General features: G+C 55.7%; 1 protein-coding gene across 14 annotated transcripts in view; it reads left to right on the plus strand.

The window, feature by feature from the left end:
* Tle3 (TLE family member 3, transcriptional corepressor) overlaps positions 1–11,916 on the plus strand; it is a 48,226-nt gene extending 36,310 nt beyond the window's left edge. For 5 of the 14 annotated variants that reach the window (XM_046426547.2, XM_046426548.2, XM_046426552.2 and 2 more), the window contains 12 exons: positions 511–630; positions 1,583–1,633; positions 2,227–2,379; positions 2,751–2,892; positions 3,438–3,637; positions 4,352–4,428; positions 5,360–5,609; positions 5,967–6,214; positions 7,190–7,337; positions 8,087–8,237; positions 9,058–9,134; positions 9,913–11,916. In XM_046426547.2, coding sequence (XP_046282503.1) covers positions 511–630; positions 1,583–1,633; positions 2,227–2,379; positions 2,751–2,892; positions 3,438–3,637; positions 4,352–4,428; positions 5,360–5,609; positions 5,967–6,214; positions 7,190–7,337; positions 8,087–8,237; positions 9,058–9,134; positions 9,913–10,020 — 1,725 coding nt within the window. In that variant the 3' untranslated portion in view covers positions 10,021–11,916. The remainder of the gene's footprint in view (positions 1–510; positions 631–1,582; positions 1,634–2,226; positions 2,380–2,750; positions 2,893–3,437; positions 3,638–4,351; positions 4,429–5,359; positions 5,610–5,966; positions 6,215–7,189; positions 7,338–8,086; positions 8,238–9,057; positions 9,135–9,912) is intronic. The other 9 variants (XM_046426550.2, XM_046426555.2, XM_046426556.2 and 6 more) reach the window with 3 other exon arrangements.
* The last annotated feature ends 233 nt before the right edge of the window (positions 11,917–12,149 follow it).

Below are 12,149 nucleotides of genomic sequence, written 5' to 3' on the forward strand. Positions count from 1 at the left end.
AGGGAGGGGCCTCTCAGGCTAGAATGCAAAGAACTCAATATTGAAAGACTAAATATTTAATAGTAGTGTCTTGCTACAAAAGTAAACGGGGAGCTGGGCCTGGCGGTGCACATCTGTTACCCAGCTACTCTGGAGGTAGAAAAGTTGAGGCTAGCCTAGGCAACATAGTCAGACCCTGACCCAGATGTCCTGGGGGTGTGGCTCAGAGTTAGAGCGCTTACCTGGCATGGCATGCAGGAGGCCCTGGGGTTGCATCTTGGGTACCACCAAAAACAAAATAAAAAAGTAAGGATGGGCCAGAGCAGCTCCCAGGGAAGCGAGCTAGGGGTTAGGGAAGGGCTCAGCTCCCTGTCTAGGTTCCGAGTGAGCAGAGACACAGACATAGGGTGGAAAAGGCACTTTTCCCTCCTCGGGCCTCCTGTGTAGCCTGCGTTTAGCTGTGTTGGAGGTTGTGTGAGAGGTTAGGCTCAGGTACAAGGCTTTGACCCCGAATTCTCTTCTTGCTTCTAGAATAATTCAGTGTCACCCTCAGAAAGCCTCAGGGCCAGCGAGAAGCACCGGGGCTCTGCAGACTACAGCATGGAAGCCAAGAAGCGGAAGGCCGAGGAGAAGGACAGCCTGAGCCGATACGTACGTCAGAGAGCAGCGGGTACCACTGGACTGGTTGGGCAGGACAGGTCCCAGGCTGTCACTGAGCTGTGGCCTGAGCCCTCTGGAGGTCGGTTAGTGAGTCAGAGTTACAGGTGGGACAGGAGGCCTGCGGGGGAGAGTCATACACTCTGTGAGCATGCGAGTCACTGAGTGGAGTGGACAGGACTGTTGTCCTGGCCTTCCTGGGGTCCGGGGAGGTATTGGGCTCCTCCGTCAGTGGGCCAGCAGTCCCGTGCTGCCGTTGATGGTACTCATGGAATCCCAGACTGCTGCTAGAAATGGTCCCCACAGGTTGGCCCTGCAGTCCTCACAGTCTATGCCAGGCATTCAGCCTCTCAGCCATGGCTTCTAGTAGCTTTATAATGTGAGACCCTGTGGGAATGTGGCCATGGTGTCTTCCATTGCCAGGCTGAGCAGGACTGGGCTGGGATGGGCATGGGGACAGTGCCGTGCTGGGCCTCGGAGGACTTGCAGAGACCCACCTCAGTGCTTGGCTGCTCTGTGGCTTTGGAAGTGTTGTGCACTCGGAGCTCAGCTGTGTTTCTGTGAAATGAGGCCAGTGGCCCACCCCAGAGTGGTGAGGACACCAAGATGAGAGTCACACACGGCTTCGTGATAGCGACTGTAAAGCCAGCTGGGAAGGAGGCTCCAGCTTCTGAGAGATGAGTGAAAGGGCAGGCTGTAGGGAGGGGATGAGAAGTATGGTCAGGGGGCAGGAGTCTGCCCAGTGGGCACAGTGGCAGAGAGGCCCCGGAGCCCAGGAGGAAGGCCGACTTTGACCTGGAATGCTGCTGGCACCGGGCACAGGGCACAGTAGATACAGTGAGGACTTTGGCATTTGGCAGAGGTGGAGAGCAGGGGGTGGCTCAGGCTGGGTTGGAGAGGGGAGGGTGTGGTCTCTTACTGGTCTGCTGGCTTCTCTTGGTTGCAGGACAGTGATGGGGACAAGAGTGATGATCTGGTGGTGGATGTTTCTAACGAGGTAAGGGTAGGCCCCTGTTGTAGGGTTTGGGGTGGTTTAGGATTGTTTTTTTCTTAGATTGACATCTGTTTTGTTGCCTGAGCAGAACAGTGATGCCTCTAGTCTTGGCATATTAGGTAGGTCAGGAGGAGCGGGGCAGGGCTTTCCTGCATGGTGGCGGGGTGTTCGTAGACCCTGAGAACTTCCTGTGATGGATCTCCAGAGAGACCCTGAAAGAGCCCAAAGAGGGACCACCTTGTTCCTTGTAGTCTCTCAGGTCGGCTCTGCTCCATCCTCATGTTGAGGGAGAGTTGTGAGTTCCCCGCAGAATAGCAGCTGCTGTAGAGATGCTACCCGATGCCAAGCCCAGCCTCACCAATTTGAGTCCTGAACTTGTGTCTGATCGTGGACAGCTCACTCCCCCCACCCTATCCTAGGCCTCAGTCTGCTCGCTTGTGACATAGAAGGGTCAGACTAAATTAATAGCTACGCCCCTCCTTGGGGCCCCCAGACTCTCCCCATCACTCATGCCCTTTCTGAGCCCATTCTTAGGGAGGGAAGACTCTAGCCTAGGCGTGGCTTTCAGAGCATTTCTGTGTAACTTGTGTTTTTAGGACCCAGCAACGCCCCGGGTCAGCCCTGCACACTCCCCTCCTGAAAATGGACTGGACAAGGCCCGGGGCCTGAAAAAGGATGCCCCCACCAGCCCCGCCTCGGTGGCCTCCTCCAGCAGTACACCTTCTTCCAAGACCAAAGACCTTGGTCATGTATGTAGGGTCTGCTTGGTGCCTCCAAGGAGGTGGGGACAGAAAGGGGTAGGGAATGAGGATGCACAGAGGCCACAGCTGGAGTGGTGTTGACGAGGGAGGGGAGAGAGTGGAAAGGACCCGGCTATGGGCTTGCTCAGGTCCACGCCTGGCCCTGCCACCTGCTGGCTGGTGCTGCACTAGTCAAGGAACCTTTTTGAGCCTTGTTTGCTGCATCTGTAAAATGGAACCATGTCTTTCTGTTCAGCAGAGGGCCCAGAACTGGGGTTGGGGCTGAGCTTCTTGTGGGGATGGTATTAAGTGCTGTGCTAGCTCTCAGGAGAAGAGGGGTCCTCTGGACTTCCCTTGGTCTCTACCTCTTCCCTTCCCAGAATGACAAATCCTCAACGCCTGGCCTCAAGTCCAACACACCAACTCCAAGGAATGATGCCCCGACCCCAGGCACCAGCACAACCCCGGGGCTCCGCTCAATGCCAGGCAAACCTCCAGGCATGGACCCGATAGGTATAATGGGTAGGCACCATGGGGCTGGGTTGATCTGATGGTGTGGGGGGAGGGTTGGCCTCGGGCCAGGGTTGGAGCCGCATGGCTGGGCCAGAGCACAAAGAGTGTCCAAGCTGGGGTTCTCCTAGGACCTGCCCTTGGCTTCATAGTTAGGTTTGAGGAGGACTTGGGTGCGCCTTCAACACTCAGGTCAGGGATTCCTGGGCCACTACTAGGCTGCATGTGTGGAAGGAGCATCAAGTAGGTCAGGGCACCCCGGACTTGTTTCTGCCCCTGCCATTAGTTTTGTAAGGCTCTCAACAAGCCTTCTCTGGGCCTCCATGTCCTGTTGTGTAGAAAGAGGTAGATGTGTCCCAGCTATAGCTTGCTCAGGCTCTGAAGTCAAGGGTCCCCTGTGGGTGGGTTCAGTGCTGGAGGACTCCCAAGAGCAGGCAGCTTCAGTATGCAGGAAGGATTGCTGCTGCACAAGGAGGTGGCTGCAGTATGGTTGGGCAAGAGGGTGGGGCCCACTCCCCTTGATGCCCACCTCTCCACTGACACCTACCTTCTTGTAGCCTCAGCCCTGCGCACGCCCATCTCCATCACCAGCTCCTATGCCACACCCTTTGCCATGATGAGCCACCACGAGATGAACGGCTCCCTTACCAGCCCGAGCGCCTACGCTGGCCTCCACAACATCCCGCCCCAGATGAGTGCCGCCGCCGCCGCTGCAGCTGCTGCCTATGGCCGATCGCCAATGGTGAGCTTTGGAGCTGTACGTAGACCTTTTGGCTCCTTTTTGGGGGACTGGGCAGGGAGTAGAGAGCTGGTGGAGGTTGCAGTGGTGCTCCCTGCATGCTAAAGGGAAACAGGGGTCTGGAAATCAGACAGCTGCCCTAAGGAGAACATTTATGGGAAAGAGCTGTGAGGGTCCACTGTGGGGTTGCGTGGGTTTGGTTCCATCCCCGTTGCCCGTCGTGTAACCTCCCACAGGGCAGCCTTCCTGCAGGCATTGCTCCTGGCCACTCTGGGACATGGGCTGACAGCTGCTTCCTGGGCTCAGGGCGGGGTGGGAAATGACGTCCACCTGGCAGGTTTGGGAGGTGGGGCTGGTTGTTACAGCTGTCATGATAGAGGATCAGTTAGGATCTGGGTTGGTGGAGAAAGGCCCCTTTTCGGGACAGTTCTGTCCTTACTTCGTATACCTAGGGTGGTCTCCTTTCCATCCTAGTAACAGGCTCACTGGGGCAGCAGGAGGGGCAGGGTCAGCTGGCTGTGCCTTGTGGCACTGGTTCAGAGTCAGAGGTCTGGACTGCACTGTCCTGGGCAAGGCACTTGGCCTTTCTAGCCGGCTTCCTGTGCTGTGCTGTGCTGATGCCCTGATCCTGAAGAGGCTGAGCTGAGTGGGCAGGGCCCAGTGGGTGGTAGGGGGCAGAAGGGAGGGGCTGTATGGTGGCATCACTAACGGCTGCCTTGCCTTTTCTTGCAGGTTGGTTTTGACCCTCACCCTCCCATGCGGGCCACAGGCCTGCCCTCGAGCCTCGCCTCCATTCCCGGAGGGAAACCGTAAGCTATGGCTGTGTTTCTTGCATGCTTCACGAGGCTGACAGGGGAGAGTACACCACCCCATCCTCCCGTCCCCTGAGCACACCAGCTTGCCGGGCTTTGTCTCCCCTTGGAAAGGTTTGGGTCCCTCTAGAGGCATTTAGGCCCGTGACCCTGGGAAACCACCAAGTGTGACCAGCCCCAGAGGCTTCCTCCAACAGGAAACCAAGAGGTGCTGAGTACAGTCTCTGGCTCTGGGAGGGAAGGCGCAGTTCTAACCAAAGCCATGGGGCTTCTGTGGGTCTTGGGGACCCCTTTGGGATCTACCTGCTGGAAGGGAAAGGCCACCAGCCTTGCTAGACTTATCCCTTCCCTGTCTCCAGTGTTCCACCCCCCACAGGGCACACTTCCCCTTTGCCCCTCACCTCCGTGGGCTGTTGGGGAAATAAAAGGCTGAGTAGACATTAGAGATGCTGCCTTAGGCGTTCCCAGAGCTCACCTCATCAAGGAGGATCTTGAAGCCCACTGAGAAGGTTCCCTCAGAATCCCGGAACAGCAGGCCATCCAGCTGTGGCTTGTGGCTCTGATGAATCCCTGCAGTTTGGTTTTGGAGGGGCAGGCAGATTTCCCTCCCTGCCACCACTGACTCCTAAAATAGGCGGCATTTAGCTGGATCCCGCTAGGACCAGAATGTCAGGGGACTTTATAATTGTTGGGAAAGGGTGCCTGTGGGGCTTGTGATCCAATTTGGAATGAGAATATAAGTGAGAATAAAGTTCAAGGTTGGAAGGTGAAGTAGACCCATCCTGGTGGACCCACCTTCCAGTCACATAGGGTTCCTGGATTTAAAGATTTCAGGGCAGGACACCCAGTCAGGAGTGGTTCACACTGACTGGGATGGGACCTGGGAGGCAGAGATGGATGGCTAGAGTGAAGTTTCTTGCTTTTTCAGAGCCTACTCTTTCCATGTGAGCGCTGATGGGCAGATGCAGCCCGTGCCCTTCCCCCACGATGCCCTGGCAGGCCCTGGTATCCCAAGGCATGCCCGCCAGATCAACACACTCAGCCACGGGGAGGTGGTGTGTGCCGTGACCATCAGCAACCCCACGCGGCACGTCTACACGGGTGGCAAGGGCTGCGTGAAGATCTGGGATATCAGCCAGCCGGGCAGTAAGAGCCCCATCTCCCAGCTGGACTGCCTGGTGAGCACTCCGGGGCTGCAGACGTCTCCAGCAGGAGTGGGAGAGCGGAGCAGCCTGGGCTAGAGGCGAGAGCCCCAGACCTGGCCTGGCTTAGCCCTGGATTGGCTGAGCAGCTCTGGGCCCTCGTTTTGCCATTTGCAAGTAGAGATGATCCTGACCTCATGGAGTATTTGAAGGAGTGGGAGAGAATAATGGAATGTAAATTTGAAAACGCAGGGGCAGCCTAGTAGCTGCTATGTTTTAGGGGGGCGCTGGGAGCTTAGGTGGCAAGGGGGCGAGGGTTCACTAGATGTGACTTTCAAGGTGCCCAGGAAAGGAAGTGTGGACAATGCTTAGCCCTGCCCCTTCTCCCTCTAGAATAGGGACAACTACATTCGCTCCTGCAAGCTACTCCCTGATGGGCGCACACTCATCGTGGGTGGAGAGGCCAGCACACTCACCATCTGGGATTTGGCCTCACCCACACCCCGCATCAAGGCCGAGCTGACATCCTCCGCTCCTGCCTGTTACGCCCTGGCCATTAGCCCTGATGCAAAAGTCTGCTTTTCCTGCTGCAGCGATGGGAACATTGCCGTCTGGGACCTGCACAACCAGACCCTAGTCAGGTGAGGTCACAGGAGGGAGCATCTGCCTCGTCCTGCGGGTTTTACACCCACCCAGCCTGGTGCGGAGTCCTGCTGTGGCCTTGCCCTGTCTGCAGAGTGGGGTAGCCAGGGCAGTTTGGATGAGAGTGCCCTGGCAGAGAGACAGACTGGCCTGCGAGGGACAGGGGAGGGAGGGCTGCTTGGGCCTGGGAGATTGGAGGAGGCTATGCAGAGGTGGTGAAGCTGGAACCGACTTGGGAGGGACACAGCCAAGAGGATGGAAGAGGTCAAAGCAGAGAAACAGCCTCACTTGGTGGTGTGACATGGGGCCTCAGAAGCACTGCTGCTCAGCTCTGCAGTGATGACCTGTGCAGGTCACCTTACCCTGTGTTAACTGGGCACAGTGTAGGTTGCACTTCGGTGCAATGGCAGACAGCGGTGCCTGGCCTAGAGTTGGTTCTCGGTACCCACCAGCTGCCTGTATTCCTCATGGTTGTTTGGCACGTTTGTGGCCTCAGCCTGTATTCCACAAAGGTCAAGGAGAATGGGTCAAGACAGCCCAAGACATGCAGAGTGCAGGCCCAGGAGCTGTATCCTAGACAGGGGGCCTGCCTTCTCTCTGTGAAGCGCCTCACAGAATTCTCCAGGGCCTTTCTGCCTTCTTGGACTTTGGACCACCAGTCCCACCACCTCCGGAGTAGGGTGGGCTCACTGAAGGACCCACCTGGAGGGAACCAATCTCAGGATCCTGTGCCAGGCCCTTTGGCTGCCTTTCTTTTACAGGGGACCTGGCCCTGGGCAAGGCCTCTGAGTGAGATGGGGGCCCTGGCCAGCTCGGCTTCTGGCTCACCAAGGGATCATGCCACGTGTTGCAGCCCCTTTGGGCCTCAGTTTCCTCCTCTGCTGGCTCACAGAAAGAACTGGGTGACTCCCTGGATGGCCACCAGTCAGGGATTGTCTGGGGGCTCATGCTTACTCCCTGCTTGGCTTTCATAGGCAATTCCAGGGCCATACAGACGGGGCCAGCTGCATAGACATCTCCCACGATGGCACCAAGCTGTGGACTGGGGGCCTGGACAACACCGTGCGCTCCTGGGATCTGCGGGAGGGCCGGCAGCTGCAGCAGCATGACTTCACCTCCCAGGTGTGCAGCCAGGCTCCTCTCCTCCCACAGAGCTCCCTTCCCCTCCAGGGCCCCAGTACCTGGTTCAGGGGACAAAGGACCCTCACAGGGTCACCATTGCCAAGGGACTTGGGACCACCCTGGGCCATGTGGGAAGGCTTCCTGAAGGAAACAGCAATGAAACAGTGGACAAGACCCTGGACCTAGACACACTTGACCCGCCTGGGGATTTGGCTCCCAGCTCCACTCCTGTTGAGCACTCTGACCCCGGTTTTCTCATTCATGGGGTACAAATAATAGTCATTCCCTGCAATGCCTAGTGTGATTCCTGCCATGCTCCTTAAAGCCAGGGCTACCAGCCTGGCTCATAGACAGCATCAGTAAGTGCCAGGCATTGCTGTTTGTTGTTATTTTATTACTTGTTTTAATATTTTGACCCTGAATATTTAGTACTTTAGTGTTTTATTTATTCATGTTTATCTTAAGGAAAGACCAAAGTCTCAGGGGCAGAGGATGCCCTTGGACATGAAGTGTCTGTGCTCCTCTGAGTTTGAACCCGTGTTCCACTGCCTCCTCTCTAAACCTGGCTTTTTTATCTTTAGATAAAATGACATCCCATCCCCTTGGGTCAGTGGGCAGGTGGTCATTTGGCTTCGTCTGTGAATGGCCGGGGATGGGTGGGGAGCCTGGCCCTGGGTACCTGAGCAGGGCCTTGGGGAACTGCCCCATCCTTGGAGGGAGAGGGTGCTGAACTGTGTATGCCCCTGCAGATCTTCTCACTGGGTTACTGCCCCACTGGGGAGTGGCTGGCTGTGGGCATGGAGAGCAGCAACGTGGAGGTGTTGCACCACACCAAGCCCGACAAGTACCAGCTGCACCTGCATGAGAGCTGCGTGCTGTCCCTCAAGTTTGCCTACTGTGGTGAGCCTGGGTCCTGGCCTGACAGGGCTTGGGGGAGGGCTGGCATCCTGGCCCAGCCATGTGTGCCGACTGGTCCAGAACTTACAGAAAGAGCTCAGCCCGGGTTGGTGTCCCTTCAACACCCTTCGGGGATCTTGTCCTCCATCCTGTTCCTCAGAGGAACTGAGCTCTCAGGAAAAGGCCATAACTTGTCCTCAGCAGCCTGGGGCAAAGGAATAAACATGAAGCAGTCCAGGTAGCTCCTCCCGGTGGCTGGTGGCTACGGCCATAGGCTTGCCGTCTGGTAGCCTGCTCCCCACCCTGACAAGCCATCAGACCAAGGGCACACCTCACCTACTCTAAACCTCAATGAGGTTCTCTGAGGCAGAAGAGAGCATGGTGCCTGCCACATAGTTTTGGGGGGAGCATTAGTGTATTAGTGTGGATCTGTGGTCACGTGCCCACCTGGAGGAGGTCGCCTGGGTCTCCAGGTTGTTGGGGCTTTGCTCCTTCCAATACTTTCTGCCACCTTCCAGTAGTAAATTTAGGAGGGCCAGTTGGCCTTAGTGCTTTCAGTGGAGAAGTGTAAAAATTGCAGTTACCCTCAAATCCTACCTTTTCCTGTCCATCCCATCCCCCTATTCCTGCAGGTGGCAGAGAGAGATGTTCTTTGGGTTTCCATGTGTTCACTTGCAAAATGCTACTCCTGAGTGGAGAGTCACACTTAGCCCTGGTTAGCGGTCCTTGGGGTGTTTCCATGGTAGCCAGCCATGTTGGGGCAGCTCTTGCTTTAGAGGGCAGCAAGCCATACCCTAACTATTCCTTTGGCTCCCCCCTGCAGGCAAGTGGTTCGTGAGCACGGGGAAAGATAACCTTCTCAATGCCTGGAGGACACCTTACGGAGCCAGCATCTTCCAGGTATGCCCACCTACACGTCCTCTCCATCTGACCTGAGTCAGGATCCACCACCACTGTGCCCACTGTGTGGGAGGCGAGAATGGCGGGAGGCAGAACAGGAAGAGCCTGGAGCTAGGAGCAGACCTTCCAGGCCCTTTTCCTGCTCCTACCTGATAGGCACCCAGGTTGGGTTTTGCAGAGGAAAAGGCTTAGGGACCACAGGGGACACCTATTTTGTTGCTAATGGCTTCTGACTCCTGAAGATGAGGGCTTCTAAGCAGGGGGCTCTTTGGGATCTAGAGCTTCCTCACCAAGCCACTCACTTCCTGACCCCAGGCTGAAATGTCTGGTATCCCATGTGTCACACATGTCCCTTTCGGAGTCTCTAGTTAAATTGAGTGCTTCAAAGTTTGGGTACCAGTCCTTCTCCTGGCCTGTGGGGCTGAGGGTCTGGCAGGCTAACGTCTGCTCCAGCTCAGAAAGTCTCAGAGGGAGCGTCCCGTCTGAACTCTGAAGAGGCGCTCACCTCTGTCCTGTTTCTGTCCTTAGAACATATTCTGAAAGTCCCGTGGGAGCTGTTAATGAGCTTTTCCTAGTGGCAAGGCTGGTGGGAGGCCCCCTAGCTGCACACGCCTGCAGACCCACCCTCTGCTGGGCTCGGGGTGGGAGCTGAGACAGTGCAGCGGGGCGATTTCATGCAGAGAGCGTTGAAATGGTCTGAAGGGCTCCAAATGAATTCCTGTCTTTTTTTCTCCCCACACCCCACGCCTTCCTGCTTCTCGTCGTCTCCCTCCTCCAGTCTAAAGAATCCTCGTCTGTCTTGAGTTGTGACATTTCAGCGGATGACAAATATATTGTAACAGGCTCTGGTGACAAGAAGGCCACAGTTTATGAGGTCATCTACTAAACAAGGACTCTAACAGGGCTGTCCAACTCTGGGAGAAACCATCTCGGCTCTGACAGGGAGACCCCAGTCGAGGCCCCTGAGGATGGCGGAGGAGGGGCCGTGAGCAGCCGCGCTCCGGGCTGTGCTCCAGCGGGCTGAGAGGGCACGTGCCCGCCATGGCCCGGACTCCTGGGCATGGATTGATGTGTCTCACAGACTCGGATGGATTCTCTTCTCCTCCTCCCCCTTAACAATGCTGGCAGATGCTACAAATAGATTTATTTGGAGGCTTGTGGCTCCAGTTCCCCACAGACACCCTCATGAATCTCTGTCTCTTCCTCCCCATTCTTTTGACCTGTCCCCTCCCTGCTTGGGTGGGGGACAATGGAGTGGACCACATTGTTGTGCTGGGGAGGGGGATCTCGTTCCTGATTGTGCAGTGCACAAGATTTGTGAAAACTGTAAATAACAGACTCCTGTGGTGGACTGGTCAGTGGGGGAGGAAGCCCCTGCCCAGTGGGAGCTCGCCGTGTATTTCGCCTGCTGTATTTGTGATCCACTCGTGGTGGTGGCTTTTTGTTTTTGTTTTTGTTTGTTTTTTAAACAGAAGTTCCCATCAGGGAAAGGGACAGGGAGGGAGTAACAGGAAGAAGGGGTTGGAACAGGGAGGAGAGTCCTGGGATCGGGGAAGGACCTGCAGCGGCCAAGCAGACTGGCACCTAACACCAGGTGAACGCGCCTCATGCGGGTTTGGCACCCTAGGCAAGCCTTGAGGGAGTGCCAGATGGACAGACGGACTGAAGGACAGTGCTGAGACCGGGCCGACCTGGGTTGATGTCCATAGGGGACAGCTGGGTTTCCCTCTGCTCTGTCTGCCTCTTGCCCTGTCTTGAGTCTCCCTCTCTCTCAGGCCTCTGGCTCCATCTTTCTCTCCTTCTCCTCTTTCTCTTTGGTGCACACTGGGTCATTGTGATGAGAAATGGAGGTTCAGAGGAACTCCCTCTCCAGCCTTTCTTAATCTTCCAGATGGATGGATGGACACAGCCTGGAAATGACACCACGGTCGAGGGAAGCATAGCAACTCAGCTCAGGGAGCTACCAGAGAAAAACAGCAACGGATGTGGGTGCTTTTTTTTTTTTTTAATTTGAATAAAAAGAATTAGAAGTGATGTCCTTTTATAAAATGGCTTCTCCCCCTTCCTGCCTTCAGCCCCTTCCTCTCTCCCTAGAGGGGACAAGCAGGTTAACCTACAGGGTTATAAAGTCTGAGCAGGTGACTTGCCCTCTTCCCCTCCTGGGCAGGGCAGAGAGGTGCGCTGCGGTGATTCCTAACAGCTCTCAGTCTCTTGTGGCCCACACAAGTTCCAGGTAGAATATGGTCTCCTGCAGTTGGTTACCAAGCTTTGGTACCAAATGTTCTGAGGTATTAGGATGTTTTTGGTCTTTTTTTTTTTTTTTTTTTCCTTTAAAAAAAAAAAAGAAGCTAAAGGCAGTGTGAGTCCTGGGGGTGGGCTCTCCATGGATGTAGCATATGGAAGATAATTTTTATACTGCATTTTTATGGATTATTTTATAATGTGTGAGTTGGTCTGGTGAGGAGGAGGAGGAGGGGCTTCTGTGAAAACCGCCCATCTTCAGGTGCTCCTGCGGCTGAGCAGCTTCCGGACGTGACGTGGAGGTCGTGGCTTGGAGCCGGCACAGCACCCTGTATCTGTCTGAGATGGGGACGCAGGGCGTCTGGAGTCTCTGTCCCTCTCCCTGAGTCTCAGATGTTCATCTGCCACCTCTTGTTAAGGCTCTAGCCCGGAGGGAGGGTGAGGGTAGAAGAAAGTTATTCCTGAAGAAAAAAAAAAAAGAAAATGAAAAGTCATTGTAATGAGCTGTTTTTATATTTTTAAAAGTTACTATTTAAAGGTTGGTTTGATTGTTGCGTTTTAATTGCCTTTCCCCCAGCGTGCCAGTCATTCCCAAGGAGAGCTGGGCCACCGTTGGTCTCGAACCCCGCGACCAGGGGCAGCTTCCCTGGTCAAGCCACACATCCATAAACACGAGCTTTTCTCATTTTAAGGGACTTTTCCTCCCCCACCCCCAAGGTAGGAGTCCCAGCCTGTGTCACCTCCCCGTCTAAGGCAGCAGCAGAGTGGGAGCTG

The sequence above is a fragment of the Marmota monax genome, unplaced genomic scaffold, assembly GCF_021218885.2.
Source record: "Marmota monax isolate L192 unplaced genomic scaffold, Marmota_monax_Labrador192_F-V1.1 WCK01_AAM20220418_F8-fsc00078, whole genome shotgun sequence".
Classification (NCBI taxonomy): domain Eukaryota; kingdom Metazoa; phylum Chordata; class Mammalia; order Rodentia; family Sciuridae; genus Marmota; species Marmota monax.